This window comes from Anabrus simplex, chromosome 4, assembly GCF_040414725.1.
Source record: "Anabrus simplex isolate iqAnaSimp1 chromosome 4, ASM4041472v1, whole genome shotgun sequence".
Classification (NCBI taxonomy): domain Eukaryota; kingdom Metazoa; phylum Arthropoda; class Insecta; order Orthoptera; family Tettigoniidae; genus Anabrus; species Anabrus simplex.
This window is the reverse complement of record NC_090268.1, coordinates 214974177-214997401: the sequence shown is the minus strand read 5'-3', so window position 1 is coordinate 214997401 and position 23225 is coordinate 214974177. Positions and strand designations below refer to the sequence as shown.

The window sequence follows — 23225 nt, the reverse complement described above, 5'->3', positions numbered from 1 at the left end:
ACTGAATCTATTTCAGGCTATACAATCTTCTAGAAAGGGAAAAATGAAGGTGAACATCAATTCATGGTGTTGGATTTGCAGTGAAAACTAAACTGGTAAACATGATTAGGTTAAGTCCTACTGCAGTTAATGATAGACTCATGACCCTGCGCATAGCACTCTCTGGAGACAAATTCATCACTCTTGTCTCTGCCCCTACTTCGGACAGCTCTAAAAATTCTAAGAATCAATTCTACTATCAAATGAATACAATGCTTTCCAAAGTGCCCACCATGGACAAATTATTACTAGTTGGTGACTTTAATGCTAGAGTGGGTACAGATAATTATCTATGGGGTAATGTCATGGGCAATCAAGGCATAGGAAACTGTAATGCAAATGGATTACTTCTTCTTGGCATCTGTGCTGAGCATTAACTCTTCATCACCAACACACAATTCCATTTACAAACCAGATACAAGACTACATGGATGTACCCACGTTCAAAACACTGACACCTCATTATGTCAAGTTGACAACGAGACAAGGAAAAAGTCTTCATCACAAAGACAGCTAGAAACATCGATGACACAGATGGATGGATCATAGACTTCTTATCAGCCAACTCAGAATTTTGGTGAGCCAGAAACCACATACTTGTTTCACAAACCCTTCAAGGAAGAAATTTAATACCTTCAAACTTCAAAATGAAACTGTTGCTAAAGAATTCCAAAATGCCATAACAGAGCAACTGACTTCCAATCCAATCAATACCAAGGATGTAGAGCTGGAATGGGCCACTCTTCAAACTATCATCAAAGATTTGGTAGAAAAAACAATTGGATATGAGAAAAGGAAATGCCTGGTTTGATGTTAATAATGAAACCATTCTGAAATTAATTAGTAAAAAAAAAGGGAAGTATACTTATCCCTTATACAAGACTCTTCCTCTGTAGTGAAGAAAGCATGTTTCCAAGAGCTTAGGATGAAAAGTCAGGCTGATTAAAGACAGATGAAAAAGGAATGGTGGCAGCAGAAAGCCAAGGAACTCAAGAATTTGTCTAATACCAGAGACCTTCGGAATTTCTACGTCAAACTAACGGAACATTTTGGGCCCTCTCGCTCTTCATCAGGTATGCTGAAAGCCTTGACAATAACACCATCCTTACAGACAGTCAAGACGTATTAAGACGCTGGAAAGAACACTTCAGCCTAGTTTTAAATAAAATCTCAACTGCTGCCTGAAGACTTCCTCCAACATGTGCCACAAAATCCTCTGCAACTGTGGATGGCAGTCCAACCAACCTTCCATGAATTCACCAAAGCCCTCAAAACTATGAAACCAAGAAAAACTCTCGTACCAGGTAACATCTTTCTGGAACTTATTCAAAGTGGAGGACTATCTCTGAAGACCAGGAGTTTCTCCCTAATTCTTGTAATTTGGAAAACACAGAAGGTGCCTGCCAACATGAAAAATGCCACCATAGTAACCATTTTCAAGAAAGGTGATCGAGGTATCTGTGGCAACTATTGTGGCATTTCACTACTATCCACAGCAGGAAAAGTTCTGGCAAGGATTTTGTTGAATTGTCTTCAGATTGTCTCTGAAATGGTACTGCCTGAGTCTCAATGTGGGTTTCGTACCTCAAGAGGTACCATTAACATGATATTCTGTGCTAGACAAATCCCAAAGAAACGCGGAGAACAACAAATTCCGCTTCTTTTAGTATTTTACGATCTGGAAAAGGCCTTTGATTCTGTTCCTAGAGAAGCTATGTGGATGGTATTACAGCGCTTTGGGTGTATTACGGCACTTTGGCTGTCCTGACTGTTTTGTAGGCTTAATCTAGGCTCCTCATGATGGAATGGTTGGACGAGTTCTTCACCTGAATGAGCTATCAGAAGAATTCCCTATTACGAATGGGCTTAAGCAAGGCTGTGTGCCAGCCCCACTCTTTTCGCCTTGTACTTGGCAGCTATGCTTCACAAGATTTCTATTATTGACCATGCAAGTGTAGAAATTGTTTCGGTATGATGGCGGATTTTTCAACAAAACCAGGGTCCGTTCTCAGAGATTGACTCATAATACTCGCATAATGGAGCTTCAATGTGCTGATGACAATGCAACACCTGCCCATACATCTGAGGAGCTTCAAACATCCATCAACTGTTTCAAGGAAGCTTATGAATGATTTGGTCTAACCATCAACACCCATAAGACCAAAGTACTTGCATAGCCGGCACCAAGTCTCTGAACTGAATGTCACCATAGCAAGAACACCTCTTGAACAGGTAGACCAATTAGACCAATTCATCTACCTTGGTAGTATTCTAAGTACATGCTGCAAAACACACAACTCGCATCCGATTTACTGTAGAAGTCAAACTATGCCAGAAACATCAAGACATGCGATACTTTATTAGAAAACATAGACTTCCTACTGATGCAAGTTTTGTATATATATATATATATTTTTTTTTTTTTGCTATTTGCTTTACGCCGCACCGACACAGATATGTCTTATGGCGACGATGGGATAGGAAAGGCCTAGGAATGGGAAGGAATCGGCCGTGGCCTTAATTAAGTTACAGCCCCAGCATTTGCCTGATGTGAAAATGGGATAGGAAAGGCCTAGGAATGGGAAGGAATCGGCCGTGGCCTCAATTAAGTTACAGCCCCAGCATTTGCCTGATGTGAAAATGGGAAACCACGGAAAACCAACAAGTTTTATAAAACATATTACCATTTAAATTAGAAATAAGTTTTTAAAACTTAAAATAAGAGTACTTAACTAGATGAAGAAATGTGTTAGATTAATGAAGTTACTGAAACATATGACATAGAAAGAACAATTCTTACCTCCTAACAACAAAATAACTCGATATTTCCGTGTACTGCTTTTGCCTCTGCAAATGAAAGTGACATATCATGATCTGGATAGGTGTCATTGTGACAAAGGATTTTTTTCCTGTCACTGACCAGGACTGACCTTGGAACATATATTGCCATATTATGTACTACACTCACTCCATACCTACTGGGCAACTCACATCATTTCTACTGCTTTCTTGTACAGATACTGTGCAGAACTAAAAAATTCAAATATATATAAATTGTCATCGTATTTATAACCTCTTCTAACCATTGTTATGTAAATCGGATTCCCAACTTCATACGGAAAAACCCATTCTTTATTAGAGGTCGTTCATTCAAAATCTCTAATTTCTAGAGAAATTTTAGTAAAACGGTGCAGATCATAATGTCACTAGGAATAGAAATTCAGTCCGGATGAGGGCAAGCTGATACTCTGACCATTAGTGGACTGTATTAGTACATGTAATTAAGTACAATGAAGGTCAATATTAACATCAATATAACCATATCCAGAAGCAGGTGTTTTTTTTAAAGTCTTCCGTGTAGAGATTATCAATTACTAGGAAACCACAATAATATATAATGAGGCAAACAGGGCATGATGAAGGGCGAGGTAGTTTGCCTTTGCTTTCCTCACAGGTCCAGAGTGCTACAGCAGCACTAGTCACACTGTCACAGCAAGAGTACACGAGTACTTACCTTGTTCTTCTCTCCCAGCTGATCCTCCAGCTCGGCTATGCTGTTCCTCAGCTCCTGCTCCAGATCCTTACCAGCCTGCTTGTCGTGCTCCACCATTTCCAACTCCTCAATTCGTTTCGATAGATTCTCTACCTCCATTCTCCGCCGATCTAATTCCTACAACAAACAACAATTGTTCTCTTCCAGCATAGAAGCTCATTTCCAATAACATTACAAGGAACAGAGACATAAATATTTTTGCTAACAGTTTAATGTCATACAAAGGCCAGTAACTGATGTATGGCAGGAGCACTGCAGTGGCGTCATGTTTGTTTTTCTATGGAGGATCATTCAGAATTTGATGCCAAAGAGGAACGGGGTGGCCCTGAGACTCCCAAAGCTGGCTTAGGCCAAGCAATATCTGACAAAGTCATTGGGTCAGATTCAATTAATGCAGAATGGCTTAAACTGACTCACAATAATAGCAATTTCCTTTTGAAGCAGTTCAACCACATCTACAATACAGGCTGACATCCAATTTTATCCACCTGCCAAAGAAATCAAATTCCAAACAATTACAGGCTGATAATTCTAATGAGTCACACCCTGAAAATGTTGTTAGGAATTCTACACTTCTGATTATGAAGAAAAATAGAGGAAAACATCAATAAAACACAGAAACAGTCTTGGTACTCTCCAAGTTTGAGTTAATGTCTTGACCAACAACAATGCTTGCTTCACTGGTTATGAAACAGATTTTGACAATGTTAAACATGATATCCTTACACATCAGCTTATTGGGCTTGATGATCAAAACGTGAACATCATCAAGAAGCTGTTCTGGAATAAGACAGCTCATGTCAAAATTGGAGACTACATTACTGAGGAGATCACGATACAAAATGATATGAGACAAGATTCTATCCTATCTACAAACCTTCTTGACCCATACTATGAAGCCATTTTCAAATTACACTTGATCAAGTTTAAAAAAGAATAAATACCAACAGGAAGTGAATAACATCATCTGTTTTGCAAATGAGAAGTTCTTAGCAAGCAATGATGAGATGTGGGTCCACTATTTCATTACTGAGTCTGCAACAAAGTTCAAGCAAATAGACCGTCAAATATACTGTTCTGTCAATAACTTGCTCCATGCCTCATGGCTTGTTATCATCACATAACCTACTATAAACATCTTAAAAAAATTGTTTAACCTTTCAGTTGCACTTCTCACTGCTTTTATTCACTTAGAGTTATCACACAGGTGATTCAAGAATCACAGGCGAAGGATTCACGATTTGCTTACCAGTAGACACCATTACAATATACAGCAATACGTGGCAAGGTAGAAAGGCCAACTTCAATACACAGATGTATCTTCACGGAACAAAGCTTTCACCATGTACAATTAATTTGAAACAAGGTTGGAAACGTATGTAAAATTAGCTGTGCATTTAATTTTGAAGTAGAATATGAGTTAAGTATTGTTTTCTTTGCAAAGCTTTGTGAACTATTAAGTTCTATTTCTCGGTTGGCAGAAACCAGTCAAAGACGGACTATTGGAGTCTATCAGACAATGTAGCTGAGTAACTGCTATGTAGGTGAAATCAAGCAACTAATTTCTACCAGACCTGGAGAACAAATCCATCACATGAAGAACCAAGACAAACCACAAAATTTAATTTGAAAGAGTGAAGATTTTAGCGGCTGTGCCCCCGTATATCAATAGCAAACTCCCAGAGGCTACAGATATAGAGGAACACCTGAACATGTATTTAGAGGAAGGTTGTCAAATCGGCAATTCTTCAATGCCTATTACACACAAATAACCAGTATGTAGGTCAGACCATGAGAATATAGGAGCCCCCACGTCACGGCACCAGAAATTCGCAGCTGACCGTTGAATACCAAACGTTCCAAGTACACCTCTGGAACTCGCAGGAGGACAAACATTCAAGGCACGGAACAGTGACCTGGGGAGACTGGTTACCTCAGTGTGTATTTTAGACTTCTGCAAAATGTACGTAAGGTACAGAAAGTGACAACATAATTCAACCTGGAATAGGAACTTACTATGAATCGTTTTCCTTCTGTTGATAAATGATTATGTTCAGTACATAACATAACGACATTACCACTAAACAGAAACAATGCTGGTAATATTTTACACTCATTAAAAATTTTCATATGCTTTTATCCATGTTATGATGAATGCCATAATATTGTTCTTGATCGTGAAATACAGACATCAGTAGTATGAAGTCCTTCGCTCAGCTCCACAATATATGAAGGATATCGACTGCCCTTTATTCATCATTTCCAAGCAGCAAGACAAGATCAAAGGGACTGCTCTGTTCTTCAACTAATGGACACTATAAAAAAAAGAGATCTCTGTATACAGAATGTCCTAAACTAATGTTTACACTCTTTAAATAAAAATAAGAGAGAAAATATTGAAGACAGCCTGATGGGCCTATTTGTGTTCGAAGCCTAACAACAGGCATTGCAACTGTAGACAAAATAGCTGAGGTGGTAAGTTTCCTTTCAAGCAACGTTAAATGGATTTTAAAGTTGTTTTTTTTCCCTCTTCTTTTGAAATGTGAGAACATGATTGAGGTGAAGAGACAATTTCGTGCAGTGAGAACATGATTGAGGTGAAGAGACAATTGCGTGCAGTGAGAACATGATTGAGGTGAAGAGACAATTGCGTGCAGAATTCAATACTGTGTCACCACCGTGTACAGGTTACATGACAAATTTTAAGAGAGTGGCAAACTTTCAAGATGTCTTTAATGAAGACTGGTGGAAAAACAGGCAGAAATGGAAATGAACGATCCACAAACCAATCCAAGATCAAACTGAACAAGGGGAATGATGATGATGATGATGATGATGATGATTACGATAAATTTGTGAGGGAATGAAATGTGAGTGATGTGAAAAATGAACGGTGATGCAGGAATAGGATGAAAGCATGGAGGCAATGTTGCTACTTGCTTTACGTCGCGTCAACACAGATAGGTCTTATGGCAACGATGGATAGGGAAGGCCTAGGAATGGGAAGGAAGCGGCTGTGGCCTTAATTAAAGTACAGCCCCAGCATTTGCCTGTTAAAAGTGGGAACCATGGAAAACAATCTTCAAGGCTGTCGACAGTGGGATTCAAACCCACTATCTCCTGGATGCAAGCTCACAGCTGCGCGACTCTAACCACGCGGCCAACTTGCCTGGTGGAGGCAATGTTGCAAACTTGCACCATGTTCCCCAAAGATGTCGAAGTTTGTGTGGTACGCTTTGCGTGAGTCAGGTGTCAGTAAATCAAGTGTCCTTCGTAACAGGCGTATCAAATCTTTTGAGTGGCTAGTGAACATGTACAATAGCAACAAACGTTTTACTGATTTAACTGTTTGATCTGATGAGGCAACATTTAAACTGTATGCATCGGTCTGAAGAACAGAATGAAAAGAGACGAAAGAACAAGCAGTTAATCTTCCTGAGTTAACAGTGTGATGCAGTGTACCCGGCAGAGAATTTGCAGTGCTATTCCTTTCTTAAGGGACAGTGACAGGTGAAAATACCTTTTTCCAGAAAGACCGTGTACCACAATACGGGTGCTCCTGGATGAAATGTTAGTTGGGAAGTAGATAGGTCGACAAGGAAGTATTAAGTAACACGATTAGATTTTTATCTGAGGGAAGTCTTGAAGATCAATGGGTACACCACAATTACAGATACTGTGCACGGTGTGCTCCTGGCAAGTACACAGGCTAGAGACAGCAAGAAATTAATCCAACACAGTTCTCCAACAGATCGCAATTATGAAGAAGGGAACGTTTTCACTATCCCACTTCAGATAATGAGGCATTAAACTTAGAGAACTTGACCTTGAGCAAACTACATGAAGATTTTAAATTTATTCACCCCTTCAAAACACACAACTCGCACCTGTTTTATTGTAGAAGTCAAACTATGCCAGAAACATCAAGACATGCGATACTTTATTAGAAAACATAGACTTCCTACTGATGCAAGTTTTATAAAACATATTACCATTTAAATTAGAAATAAGATGTTTTTAAAACTTAAAATAAGAGTACTTAACATTGTAATACAGAAATCAAAGAATGTGTGTGTGATTGAACATCAAGATCAGTGTTATCATAATGAACCGTTGAACAATTTCTCATCCAAGCACATTTTAACACCACAATGTATCAATGTAACTTAGAATTAGTCATTTAAAATTAGAATAAGTAGTGCTTTAATATTATTATGTTATTTTAGAAAGATCAAGGTTCTTCAGCAGCTGAAGATGATCCACACATAGAGCCGATACCAGTACTGCAATGTAAAATGTTTTAAGTACCTTATAATAAATAATAGTATAAAGTCCAATCTTTATACTTGTGATCACTGTTCTATAGTGTTGCAGATGATGTATTTCTGCTAATGCCAGTCACTTTGAACATTTGTAGTTGTAAGGTTTGTGACATATAAAGCGTTCAAGCTTTTGGTTATTTGTGTTGTAGTTATTAAAATTCACAGAGTGTAAATATTTGTTTGAGACATCCTGCATACAGTAAGTAATATAAGAGATACTACACACCTTTACTCTGTCTGTTTGAGCCTCCTGAAGACTCGTGACTTTACTATGGAGTTCCGTGGCTTCTTGTTCCTGAACCCGCAGTTCCTGTCGTGCCAACTCCATCTGCTGGCTCACTTGAGCATTCCTCATCAGGATGGAGTCCTTCTCTTGACGTTCTTTGTCCAGGGCCAGACTAAGCTCAGCACACTGACCGTGCGCCTTCTCCAACTCCTCCCGCAGGCGAGTCATTTCCACTTGCAAGGCACTGCGTTCACTCTTCTCACCTATATAACACAAGTAAGACAGCTCAAGACAACATTCTCAACCATACAAAAGTGACGATTAACAGTTCTAAAAATTAAGAAGAGAAAACATAGGCGGTGTTTCTATGGTGGTGCTCCATTATCGCCGAGGAGCAGTTCACAAGATGTTACAAGATGTCCGCTGGTCTCAAGTTAAATCACAGGAAAGCAAGTGCTTCTCCTTGATCAGGCAAGATGCAAGACTTGCATTCAAGCTGAGAAGTGAATAGGCTCATCTACTGGCAGTACATACTTATAGAGGTTATTCAGTACATATGGTGCAAGAAGACTTTTGGAGTATTTTCAAAGAAGTTAATCATAATGTCACAATATGAGATGGAACAGGGATAAGATTCCCTGCTGCTAAACTTTGAAGCAATAATAGCAATGTTCCAGAAGAAAATTGAAATGTATGGTATGAAAATAAGAGCAGAAGAAAGCAAGATCATGGTGATATCAAGAGGAGAAAGACAAGGGAAAGGCACTGTAAAAAGTGATGGTCAAAGCCTAGAAATTGTTGACAGTTTTCAACAGATTGAGAAACTAAGATGTGAGAAAGGAGGTTGGAATGGGAAACCTAAGTGGGAGAACTGATAGGAGTAAACTAAGATGGTTTTTACGTGTAAACAGGATGGAGGAGAAAAGAATACCAAAACAGAGAGAGAGAGGGACCGAGAACAAGGCAGACAATTCGATAAAGAGGAATGCAAGAAGACGAAACATGGACTAGGACAAAATGATGGAAGAGGAATGGTGGAAGGAGAGAGGATTTTTTTTTTTGCTAGGGGCTTTACGTCGCACCGACACAGATAGGTCTTATGGCGACGATGGGATAGGAAAGGCCTAGGAGTTGGAAGGAAGCGGCCGTGGCCTTAATTAAGGTACAGCCCCAGCATTTGCCTGGTGTGAAAATGGAAAACCACGGAAAACCATCTTCAGGGCTGCCGATAGTGGGATTCGAAACTACTATCTCCCGGATACAAGCTCACAGCTGCGCGCCTCTACGCGCGCGGCCAACTCGCTCGGTGAAGGAGAGAGGAAGATGGAGAACTGCCATACATGCCCGGCCCTGGCAAGAGCTGGATAAGGGGAAAGGAGGATGATGATGATGATGATGATGATGATGATGATGATGATGATTGCCAGGTCTCAGCTACTATGTGTAGGCATTTCATATGATACCTTCTAGGCTGCCTGTGTGTCAATTTGGATGTTCCATTTTACTTCACCAGATGGCAGACAAGAGGATGTATCGACAGCAACTGTGGCCGAGTTTCAATTAAACCCTAGATGTGTCAACACAGACATTTGACATGCCAACATCATACAACATGGAGAGCCCAATGGATTCTACCTCGCTCTTGGAATCTGAATGCCATGGAGAGAGATTGTACTTGCCCTTCTGTTTTCAAACTTGTCCTTATCTTCCCTCCTACTGCTCCCTCTTCTGATGTTGACCTGTCATTGTATTCATCCTACCACCTCATATGCTGAGTACATCAAAAGAGAAGTCAGACTGGATGAGACCTCTGAAGGAGCTGCGGTGAGTGGTATGCATCTGGAAGTAGGAATGATATGGAGGACATCACAATGAAAGTTGAAGAGTAGAGTGAAAGAATAGGACTGCATCCTAATATTAGCAAAACCCATATTCTACTAAGAACAGGTTTATCATCTGATACAAAGATAAATAAGGAAGTCATCAGTTACAATAGCTCCAGACCACCAGAAATTTGCTGAAGATTAGCACTTGGCAGGGCAGCACTTGAAGGCATAGAGAATTTCTTCACATGCTCAGCGGTGGCTATGTATACTAAGGTCAGATTGGTTAAGACTTCCCCATAATGTAAGGTTACTAGATGTTGTCCATGGAATGTTCCCAGATTTAATCACCAGCCCCTAGAAATCCTCAGATTAACAGTTTTCATTCCTAGTTTCCACTCTACATCATTCTCTTAGGCCTATAATATAGAATGTACTTCTTGCTGGTGCTGTTACCTATTTTAATTTGTGGTAGGCCAAAATATTTATTATGGATGCTGATGAGATTGAAGAAATCCTAAATGAGAACACATGTGCATCTGAACTTAGTGACATATCACCACATACTGAAACTGAGAGTAACCTTACCAGTGTGGTAGAAGGAACTGAGAAGAACGTCAGTCATATTCATAATGATCACGTAAAAAACATTTGGGAGTGGACTAACTTGAAAATCACATGTAGGGAATTTTCCTTTCTTGGACAGCCAGGGCTGCAGTGTAATTTTGATGTCACACCCTCTTACAGTCTATAAGCAATTTTTACTGTCAGATTTTTTATTATGGACATTCGAGTTTAGGCTTTAAATTACAAACGAACCAATAGGTCTATTGCATTGTGAGTTATACCAATATTTTTCTTGTTTAATTCTGCATTAGGGTATATAAGACATATTGGTTTTGAAGTTCATTAAATATTTTTATTTGAGGTTGTAGTAAATATTGTCCGGGTTTTTGGCTTCTTCTCTAGGAAGCGATCACTTAGAAATATATACAGTAAAAACCACTTGTCTGATCCTAATGAAATTTTTATATGTTATAACCACATGTATTTGTAGTGAAATACTCAAGTTACAACCTTTTTCAACTATCCAAAAAAGTTCTTATTTTTCTAAAGCAACTTTTTCTCAGCCCAGGATAAAAGTACAGCAGGAAACTTGGGCTTATTTTGAAGCACTCAGTCGTGGTTACCAGAAACTACAACCACTGTAACCATACAGTGTGGTACCGAATTTATGAAGAATAATATTGAAGGGAGGTTTTTTGCACACCGGACTGTGCGATTAACAACACATGGGGTGGAGAAATCGGGCGCAGTGTTGCCGGGTACACTCGCCCCGGGCAGTTGTGAACCGGAATGCTCGTTACCTTGGTTTGTCCGCAAGCTATTTTCAGTTGTTCTATATTCTGCATGTTGGCCACGTCACTTCAAGATGCCTCTGAGACTGCAGTTATCAGAGGGTGAACTTGCAATGATTTTGAGTGATATTTGTTTCTTTCAAAGTGAGGGGGGAAAAGTAGGGGATAAGAGGTTCCCTGTTTACCAGAAAACAGCAAATTGTCTTGGATCATCACTGTCGTCTGTGATGAGAGTGAAGCCGCTTCAAAGGAAAATGATGGAAATACGTCATCCAGGTCAAGAAAGAAGCAGTGCGAGACTGGGTGTCCGAAACTCCATCTTGATAATTTTACTTCAGGCACAATACGAAGAAATATACACGAATTTTATATGAATAAGGTATTTCCCAAATTAAAAGCCTCCACACGAAACTGTTAGAAAATACGGTGTTTTCCTGATATGTCAATTTCTAGGCTCTTGAAAGTAATTAAAAGCCTGGGATTCCGATTCAAATGGAATCTGTAACAGCTGACATACCTACCTTAGACGAATTAGAGACTTAAGAGCACAGGGCTACAAGATCTTTTTTACAGACGAGACATGGTGCGGACAGAACCATACTATGAAATATGGGCGGTGAGAAAACATGGTTGGTGCTTTAGAAAACAACTCTGACAACTATAATCTGTACAGAGGGTATATTCAGCAAATTTATGGATGGCGTGGAGGGTTCAAAACACCGCCTGGAGCTGGGAAATGCATTATAATTTTACACATCGGAAGTGAACAAGGATTTTTTGACATTATAGATCAAGCTCCATATCATACGATGGTCGATCCTTCATCTAAAATCTCGAACATGTCATGGGTGAAACCTGAAATTATAACTTGGATAACGTCAAAGAATGTTTTACTACCACCTGGAGTTGACGATTATAACAAATTAACTAAATCAGAGCCGATTTTCCTTGCCAAGCCTTATTTTCAAGCACTGGTAATGAAGCTGGAACAACTGACTAAACGACTTCGACCAGATGTACAGCTTGTTTGGTTACCAGTGGCCCATTGTGAGCTTAATCCAATTGAGCTCACTTGGGCTTGCATAAAAGGGAAAATAGCAAAAACAAATATGGCTAACACATTAGAAAATGGTAGAGGTATAGAAGCGGTTAATGCTTTATGCTGAGAAGCCTTATGTACCGTTACCTCTGAACTCTGGAAACAATGTATTAAACACGCTAAGAAAACTGAAGACCACTACTGGGAGAAAGATGGACTGTCTGAAAATGTCTCTTATTTCGAGCCAGTCATAATCATTAGGAATGACAGCACCACCGATTCATTGGAACATAGTGATTCTTCAAACGAAGAAAATTGACAGAATTAAATACTATAAATATATGTAAATAATAATGTAAATAACCCTTGTAAAAATTGTACAGTGTGATATTTCTAATTTAGGAGGCCAACCATTTTTAAACCTGCCATTGAAGGTCCAAAGCCCTTATGGGAAGTGGAATTCATAAGAGGAAATAAAATTAAAAGATTGAAAGTAAACGAAAAGCTGTGTTCATTGCATGCGTGATTACTACTCAACGTGGCAACACTGCACCCGATTCCACCACCCGGCCTGCTGTTAATCGCACGGTCCGGCATGCACAAAACCTCCTTTCAATATTACGCTTCATTAATTCAGTACCACACTATTTCGTTACAGTGGTTTGTAGTAGTTTCTGATAACCATGACTGAGTGCTTCAGAACAAGCCTAAGTTTCTTGCTGTATGTTTATCTTGGGCTGAGAAACAGTTGCTTTAGAAAAATGATAAGAACATTTTTTTTGGGGTGGTTGAAAAAAATTATAACTTGAGTATTACACTACAAATATATGTGGTTATAACATAAAAATTTCATTACCATCAGAAAAGTAGTTTTCCCTGTACATATTTCTAAGTGAGCGCTTCATAGAGAAGAAGCCAAAAACCTGGACAATATTTAATACAACCGCAAATAAAAAATATTTAATGAACTTCAAAAACAATGTGTCTTATATGCCCTAATGCAGAATTAAACAAGAAAAATACTGGTATAACTCACTTTGTACTAGGCTTATTGGTTTGTTTGTAATTAAAGCCTAAACTCGAGTGTCCGTAATAAAAAATCTGATAGTAGATGATAAAATCTTAGATGTAATTGTTTTAGAAACCAGCAGATATACAAGGCAATACACTGCCTCTAGAAGAGTGAAAAGACACTCACCAATGGTTCAATGGAAGGATGGCACGAAAGAAGAAATAAGAAAACTGCTTCAAGTTCTTTTGATCATAGGCATTTGCTCTCTTCCCCAATGAAAAAAATGTACTGCTCTAACAATCCTATGAATGAAAATGAAGTCATAAATAAAACTAGGACAAGGGACTGATTTGATACCCTGTTGAAATGCTTGCATTTCCATAATAATAAGAAACCAATCATGGCAAAAATCAAAAACTTGATTACCCTGCTTAATGCAAAGTTCACAAATATTCTTGTGGCTGATGAGTCACTAGTTATCTATGACTTGATGGTACCATGGAGGGGACGACTGCTGTCTAGGCAATATGTCCCTGGAAAATCCCATAAATGTGGAATAAAAATGTACTAGGTATACTCCACGATGGCAAAGACTCATTCAACACCGCCCAACCTGCCACGCTGGAGGGGTTCAATGATGATGATGATGATGATGATGATGATGATGATGACGATGATGTTACTCCACTAGAGGATACAAAGTAAAAGTGTACGCTGGCAAATCAGATGCGACTGCAAAGGTTATGCTGAGAAAGTCGTCATGGATTTGATGAAAAGCTTCTTGAATGAAGACAATTCTGTAAAACTGGCTGAGGTTGTACCCAACAATAAAACCTATCTTTATGGGACTCTGCGGACACCCAAAAGAAGTAACTACACTCAACTCTCGATTTACAGTATTCGGATCAACTGCGTTGCGGCTTAACCACGGTATCAAAAACAAAAGTCCACGAGTGTTATCAGTTACAGTAATACAGAATTACAAAGGTTCGGGATAATATTGCCAGGATGATGCTCTCATCACCGAAAAACTTGTTTTGAGAAACTTGAGAAGCAAAATAAAGTAAAAGTGTTTCTCGGTACAAAAGCAGAAAACCATGACCGATTATTTTCAGAAACAGTAAAGTTAGGTAGTATGAATATTTTTCTTTGCCTCATTAATTTCAATGAAAAGTGCTGTTTATTTTTCCATTGTGCTAAATTCTACTTTTACTGCAACATATTGGGTAGGTTAATAAAAAACAATACAGTAGTATCATTTGTAATCATTTTAACTGTACTTTCAGTACGCCTGTTCTATTTTTAACTTTTTGCAGGTTAACCGTGATTTTACTTATCTGGGAAGGCTTAACCGTACATTATCTCGGTTAATCGAGAGTTGAGTGTACCAAAAACTATCAAAAGGCCAAGTTTTGGTTAAAGCAAACAGTATGGGCATAAACAGAATTAACTGGGTTGATAAAAGACCCATGTTATTGATATTAACATGCCCTGAGGAAATAATGTACTAAAAATAGGTGATCTTGTCATGAAGCCTAATTTTGTAATGGCTTACAATGGTGCAACGACTAATCTGACCACATGTGAGCATATTACATTCCGCTAAAAAAACAATAACATGGTACAAGGAGGTTGCTCTAGAGCTTTTCCTCATAACCTGTGTTGTAAATGCATTAGTGGTATACAACCAGTTTGGAGAAAAAGCATCAGCTCATCAAGAGAGGAGGAAATGTTAAGGAAGTAAGAAAAAAAGGTGCATTTCTTCCTGTCAAGAAATGAAACAAGAAAGAGCTGTTGCAACAGAATGGAAAAGCGAGCGTCCACATACTGCAACATATGCATTGGCACAGCAACAATGTGCTTAGACTGTTTTAATAAGAATCAATAATTCATTCATTCCTCATGTATTGTTTGCAGATAAATTATTTTCAATTTTTGTTTTCTTACATTCATAATAGTTTACCAGACTTTGATTTGCAAGAATTTTCTTTGTTTTAAACATTTTATTTTTTGTAAAACCTGTGTATTCTTACTCTATAAAGGTCAATTTCCACTGGAATTTAATTAAGCTATCTTATTATTATAACAATATTCAATTATGTAATCTTACATCATGTTTAAATAAATAAAATGCTATGTTTATAATAATTTATGTACTTACTCAAGTCAAATGCAATACCGCAGAACACAGTAAAGGAATGTTACAATTATACATTGAAAAATTAAAAAACAAAATATCTCAGATTAGATGAGCTTGTTGCTTAAAGGGGCCTAACAGCTAGGTCATCAGGCCAGATTAGATAATCGTCACTCAGAAAGGGGCCACCATGTTGTCTGCACAAAGCTTTTGCTTGATATGAGCCGTCTCCTTGGAGTGTGAGCTTGATCCTCTACTGACTCTGTTAATTTGGTTTGTGCCATGACCTCGCCATACCTGACAGGGAATATAGTTTACAGACAGGTGTAGATTTCAGGCAGCCAGAAATTATTCTGCATGATTCACTAAGAGCAATACCCACTTGTTTCGCATGAGCTGAGGGCTAACGTACTCAGCAGTGGAATAACACAGAGCTAATGCGGTTATACGCAGTGCCTGAGCATGGACGCCCAGTTTGCCCTTATCACTTTATGAAGTATGCTATTTCTCATAGTGACTTTTTGATTTTCATACAATGCATCCTGTAAGACAGCATGTGATCCGAAGTTACGCCGGTATGTTGGGGTAAAACAATGTTCCAGGCGATCCATTTCCCTTGCTGCTTCCCTGTTTCTGAGGTAGAAAGCACAAACCTGTGGCTTGGATGGATTAGGTTTGAGTTGATTTTTCTTGTAACAATTCGAAAGATCTTCCAGTGTACCAGAGAGCAACTGCTCCAACTCTTCAAACTTTACACTTTGTGCTGTCAGACAGAAGCATTTCAGTCTGTGTTTTAATAATGAAAGGAGGTTATTGAACAACAATTGGTTACATGCTTAATGTGCGGGTTTTTAAAAAGAGACAGCACGTGCCACCGGTAGTGCACGTCTGAATTTTAGAAATTAATGGTTATTCGTCATTGGGCTGCATGTGTTAGGACAGTTATTACTGTATTTTATTCCAAAATGTTGTAAAGAAATGAAGGTCCTACCTTTAATAGTTCATTCAAACTCATAAATTAAGATCCCATAAGGAATATTTAATTTACTGATTCCAATTGAGAACATGAAAAATAAATTCAGGTTGCTCATTGATAAAAGTACCAGTGTTTCGTTGCAGTGTGGCTTGGGCTCATCAGATGGAAACCTCACCACACCTCTCCATGACACTGGCCACCATGTGGCACCATGCAAGCTATCCTGTAATAAGCACAATGCAGTGCCGATATGAACTTATGCCACACTGGGGTGAAACACTGGTTATCTTATGACTGAGTTACTTTTATAAATATTGTTCAACAGAGGAGGTCAATGAATGTCTCCACTTACTTTATATTTTTCAGTTATTACATCAAAATTTAAATTATTAATTTTTTATGCTGTTTGATTTTGCATGGAATGCTCCAGATGGCAGTGAAAGCAAGATAGAAAGAATACCGATGTAGCTGACCTATAGTGCTGGAGAAGAATGTGGTTTTGTCAGCACTGAAAGGAGGTTACTGAACAACAATTAGTTACATGCTTTTTGTTACATGCGAGTTGGCCGTGCAGTTAGGGGTGCACAGCTGTGACCCTGCACCCGGGAGATAGTGGGTTCGAACCCCACTGTTGGCAGCCCTGAAGATGGTTTCCCATGGTTTCCCATTTTCACACCAGGCAAATGCTGGGGCTGTACCTAAATTAAGGCCACGGCTGCTTCCTTCCTATTCCTAGATCTCAAAGCCACTCGTGCTTTAGTAGTCTTCTCCTACAGACAGTTGGCAAACTGATTCTCTTTGTTCCAAAGGTCATCAGTACTCACTGCAATTGTATTTGTGACATTTGTCTGTTTGTGAATTCTTGTGTAATGCATTAAGAATGGGTTCTGAAACTGCTGTAAGATTACCCAATGATCTGTCCCAGGATAGCCCTCATGAGCCACCATCACAACTCAATTTTGAGTTCCTAATCCTAGATCTCAAAGCTACAGAGGTTTAATGTCACAATATAGCTTTTCTTTTTTACATATCAACTACAAATACCTTCTACACAGGTCCAAAATAAACATTTGAATGTAACCTTATACTTCAAGGAAAATAGATCCTACGTTTGTTTCATTTAATGAAATCATCATTTTCATTGTTCAGCTCCTGCCAGGTTGGGGTGTTGTTGGCACATCTACACTGTTGCCTCACCTTCCACCACTCCTCTTCAGTAATTGTATTCCATTCCAGTCTTCTTTTTCTTATACTGTTCTTGACATAGTCCATCCATCTTGCCCTGGGCCTCTCTCTTGCCCCCCCTATCTTAGCTTCCAATACTTACCATACTCCTCAGGAACTTCATCTCAGTGGCCTGAATGTTACTCTAACTTCTTGCTGTCCAAGTCCCTGATTGCATACCATTAATACAGGGGTATAGTACATTTTATAAGAATATATTTCCTGCTTGTACCCTTCTGCTGATCTACTGTACTTATCCAACCTTGCATCTTGCATTATTTCACTTCCCAAATATTTGAAGTATTCAACAACCTCAAGGCTTTGTCCCTTGATACTAACAATTCACCGGGCGAGATGGCCGTGCGCGTAGAGGCGCGCGGCTGTGAGCTTGCATCCGGGAGATAGTAGGTTCGAATCCCACTATCGGCAGCCCTGAAGATGGTTTTCCGTGGTTTCCCATTTTCACACCAGGCAAATGCTGGGGCTGTACCTTAATTAAGGCCACGGCCGCTTCCTTCCAACACCTAGGCCTTTCCTATCCCATCGTCGCCATAAGACTTATCTGTGTCGGTACGACGTAAAGCCCCTAGCAAAAAAAACAAAAAACTAACAATTCCTTTTCCTTCTCTTTCTCTTCTTGTCATCACCATTGTTTTGCTCTTCTCCACACTGATTTTTCATACCATATTTATTAATATTGTCATCTAAAGCCTCTAGTTAGATTTGCACTTCTGTATTGTTGACTTAAGCCTCCGTGGAACAGGCGGCAGCGCGCCGGCCTCTCACCGCTGGATACCGTGGTTCAAATCCCGGTCACTCCATGTGAGATTTGTGCTGGACAAAGTGGAGGCAGACAGGTTTTTCTCCGGGCACTCCGGTTTTCCCTGTCATCTTTCATTCTAGCAACACTCTCCATTAAAATTTCATTTCATTTGTCAGTCATTTATCACTGCCCCAGAGGAGTGCGACAGGCTTTGGCAGCCGGCACATTTCCTATCCTCGCCACCAGATGGGGGCTTCATTCATTCCATTCCTGACCCGGTCAGATGACTGGAAACAGGCTGTGGATTAACATTTTATTGTTGACTTCTCAGATCACTATGTCATCTGCAAACAACAATATTTTCATATCCCCTCCATATCTTGCCTTTGTTTCCTTTGGAATTTCCTCCATAACCATTATAAACATAAAACTTTCTTCAGCTTATCCCAGTTATTTCTGGGGTTGCTGGAGCTACCCGGGCTCATTTCTGGTTTTGGCCAGGGATTTAAGACTGGGTGCCCTTCCTGATGCCACATGATTTGCGATATGAAAATCTCGACCCAGATCGACTGGGATTCGAACCTCAGCCTTTCAGGTGGGAAGCCATCAGCTAAGCCAGTGAGCCAATCACGCCTCCCTCATTATAAACATAAGTGGAGACAATACATTTCCCTAACTTGTCTGACTCGTTGACTGAATGGTCAGTGTATTGGCCTTCGGTTCAGAGGGTCCCGGGTTCGATTTCTGGGCGGGTCGAGGATTTTAACCTTCTTTGGTTAATTCCAATGGCCCGGGGGCTGGGTGTTTGTGCTATCCCCAACATCCCCGCAACTCACACACCACACATAACACTATCCTCCACCACAGTAACATGCAGTTACCTACACATGGCAGATACCGCCCACCCTCATTGGAGGGTCTGCCTTACAAGGGCTGCACTCTGCTAGAAATAGCCACATAAAATTAATTAATAATAATTTCCCTAATTTAGTCCAGTTTGGTTTGTAAACCAATATGTTCTCCCCACTGGAGTCTGGACACAATTGGAACAATTCTTATACCAGTACATTGGTTTCACTAGCTCCCTTGATTGCTATCCACATCCTTTTTTTCCAGGGTTTCCCACACTTTTTCTCTATCAACACTATTGTATGCCTTCTCTAGATCAAGGAATACCATGACCACATCTTTTCCATATTCCCACTGTTTTTCCATCAGTAATTTCACCTCATTTGATGAAATATCAATAAATATTTTTTCTTGAATAAGTATTAGGTTGAGGCACAAGTCCGTAGCATTTGGATATAAGCTAGAACCACTGAGGTAGCTAAGAGCTTGTTTATCATTTGTCAGTTATCTTCTTCAATGCCGCTGTTGTGCTTGTGGATAAGCTTAGAATTACTACAAACATTTCTGACATGTTCTTCTATTTTTGAGTTTAACAGAGGACCCAGTGCAGCTAGAGCAGCTCAAATCATTTGCACCGTTTAATGGGACGATGCTATCGGGGAGAGTATGGTACATAAATGGTTTAATCATTTTAAATGGGGAGACTTTGACTTGTAAGAGAAACCACATTCAGGAAGACCATCCATCAGTCTTTCATGAAAACTAACTCAATGAGTTGATACATGATGCCCCTCAGTCAACCTGAGAAATGAGAATTTAAAAAATGTAATGCAATGTGTAACATTTGCAGCCCATGGGAAAGGTTCAAAAATGGGGGAGGGGGAGGATGAGGTGGAGTGGGTCCCATTTGATTAAAGCAAAAACAACAAATAACAGCATGTAGCCATGTATGCTTCTGTGCTTGATCGTTATCAATCATGAACAATATCGAACCATCTTGTCTACGATTGATATGGGTGATGACACATGGTATCTTTATTTGAATATCAAACAACAAAAGAAATGGGCGAGCCCTAAAAAAAGGCAAGCCCACGTCCAAGAGCCAGTGCCCATCAAAAGTGACCATGGTAAGAAACTGGTACGAAAAAGAAGGTATCAAGCTCTGGGAGTTGCTTTCCAGAAATGTAACCGTCACTGCTGATGTTTATTGTCAACAACTGTGACGCCTTGTGCCTACTATGAAAACCTATCAAGACAACATCCAGTGTTGTCACTGTACCAAAATGAATACCTGCAAGCCGCTAACACGACAAAAGCAGTTATCCAGAAGCTTGATTAGGAGGTTCCTTCACATGTTCCACATTTGCGCCCTTTGACTTTTACCTCTTCCATTCTTTGTCAAAAAACATGCAGGGATGTTCTTTTGATGATGAAAATTATATCTGAACTTGGCTTGTCGATTTCTTTAAGGCCAAACCAGAAGATTTCTTCAGGTGTGAAATTGAAAATAGCACCAGCATTGGCAGAACGTCATTATATTACTGATGATGATGATGACACTACTGTGTAGTTTGTATCGCCACTGTATCCCATTATCCCAAATGGACACGTCTTGTCACAGTTCAAACGCTACAGACTTCGGCATCAACCCAACAGAACATGTTTATTTTTTGTTTTTAATATAAACGGCTTCTTCTGCCTGTCATTGTTGTGCTCGTCCATTCATAAGTTTCCTTACTCCTTTCACGCTTGACGAATAACCTGAAAAAAATATTTCTAGTGCATAAAATACCAACTGCGCAATGCTGAAAACTATGTCCTTAGTAATTATGATTTACTTACTCTCATATGTCACAGCCAGCTGTGCATAATCTGCTTCAAACGACTTCACTCGATTCTCAGTCTCTTTCACTTGGGACAGCAACTGAACTCTTTCCTCTGCAGCCTTGTCCTTTAAAGTCAAGGAAATATTGATTAGAGCTACAACAATACATATACACACACACACACACACACACCATGATTATAGGCTGCTATCTCAGCAGATATTGAGTACTGCAAGATTGATTATGAGTCCCTTGGTAATATTAGTGAATTGATATCTTCAACAGCTCAAGAGTTAACTGAATGACCATGTACGTGTATTGAATATCCAAAGCCCAAGCATTGTGTTAGCAAGCAATAGAAGAATATATGATGTTATGTTCCAATATGGAAATACAGAAAGTAACTGAACCACAGTTAATACAATTTCTGAATTCCTGATTCAGCATTGATACATGTAATACTCACAGAAAGATGAATATGATGCTACACCCACTCAAATGCACATGGACATTTTGATACAAGACGCAAAGATAAAAGTTATTCAGATTCTGATATTACCAATACCTGACTATTAAGACAGCGTCCTTGTTGATAAGACTAGCAAACAAACTATGAAACGAGCATTGAACTCTGGTGTGCTTTTAATTTTCTTATATTGATGTCAGAACATCAAACTCTAAGCAAAAATTTACCGCTATATTTTTCTTCAAAATTTAATTTCATGTCCTCAGTACTACATCTGGCCCTTCTCAATAGAGAGATGGTAAAGTTAATATCCACCTTTTCAATACAATATATTACGTGGAGGTTTACACTTAAAACATCACGTTTATTTACATTTGGTACCGTTTTCGACAATGTTTGATGTCATCATCAGCCAGGACAACTATACAAAGATATATTACATTAATCGTGACTCCTACAGTAATATTACATTAATAGTATTGAATATAAACATGAATATAATTAAAATGTATATACATATATAAGCTGACAGTCAGTGCGATAGAAGATTGTTTTTTATAAGGTGTACACCTTAGTATTTTAGTTAAAAAAGGAGAAAGTAATGAAAGTGAAGTATATTAATAATCAGCTTTTAGTGACATATTTGTCTGTTGAACAGTAGGGTTATGTTTATGAAGGCTTTGTAGCCATGTTTAACATTATAAAAGAAGTAAACACATGCTTATTTATGAATGTTTCTACATAAAAGTATGTACAGTAAAATCTAGAAAGTATTCGAATGTGGCTTGAGCTTGGACTTAATAGACTGGATATCACAGTACGCTGATGTTGGCATATAAAGATGTCCGTTGGTAGATTCTATGTATAAGTTTTTTGTACTCTAAGTAAGTGATGTTTTAAATGTAAACCTTCACGTAATATATTGTATTGAAAAGGTGGATATTAACTTTCCTATTTCTCTATTGTGAATCTTGATTCAATACGGAACCTGAAGAATGAAATTCTTTCTGGCCCTTCTCTCGCTATTCCTGTCTAAACAATCCACAGCCTGTTTTCAGTCATTCGACCGGGTCAGGAATGAAAGAATGAAGCCCCCATCTAGTGGCGAGGATAGGAATTGTGCTGGCTGCTAAAGCCTGTCACACTCCTCTGGGGCAATGATTAATGACTGACAGATGAAATCAAATGGTGTTGGAGAGTATTACTAGAATGAAAGATGACAGGGAAAACCAAAGAACCTTGAGTAAAATCTGTCTTGCCTCCGCTTTGTTCAGTACAAATCTCACATGGAGTGACCAGGACTTGAACAATGGAACCCAGCAGTGAGAGGCCGGCATGCTGCCGTCTGAGCCACAGAGACTTTTTCAACTTCTCTTCTATGAACAATAAATCCTTCATTGTGACTAGCACATGACTGTGGAATACACTTCCAGCTAATGTCAGGAACTTTAAGACATATACAAAAATTAAGACTGTTTGCACAGATTTCCTTCTGAAAGGAAATAAATGGTGATTTTAAAATTAAAATACGCCACTCATTTGTTATTTTTAAATTATTTTTTTCTTACACAATTTGCTTTATGTTGCACTGGCACAGGTAAGTCTTATGGCG

General features: G+C 39.0%; 1 protein-coding gene across 1 annotated transcript in view; it reads right to left on the bottom strand.

The window, feature by feature from the left end:
• Golgin97 (Golgin 97) overlaps positions 1-23225 on the bottom strand; it is a 201340-nt gene that overhangs the window by 20345 nt on the left and 157770 nt on the right. The window contains exons 7-9 of the mRNA XM_067145349.2: positions 21164-21272; positions 8141-8403; positions 3554-3709 (exon numbers count right to left, since the gene is read on the bottom strand). Of these exons, the coding sequence (XP_067001450.1) occupies positions 3554-3709; positions 8141-8403; positions 21164-21272 (528 nt within the window). The remainder of the gene's footprint in view (positions 1-3553; positions 3710-8140; positions 8404-21163; positions 21273-23225) is intronic.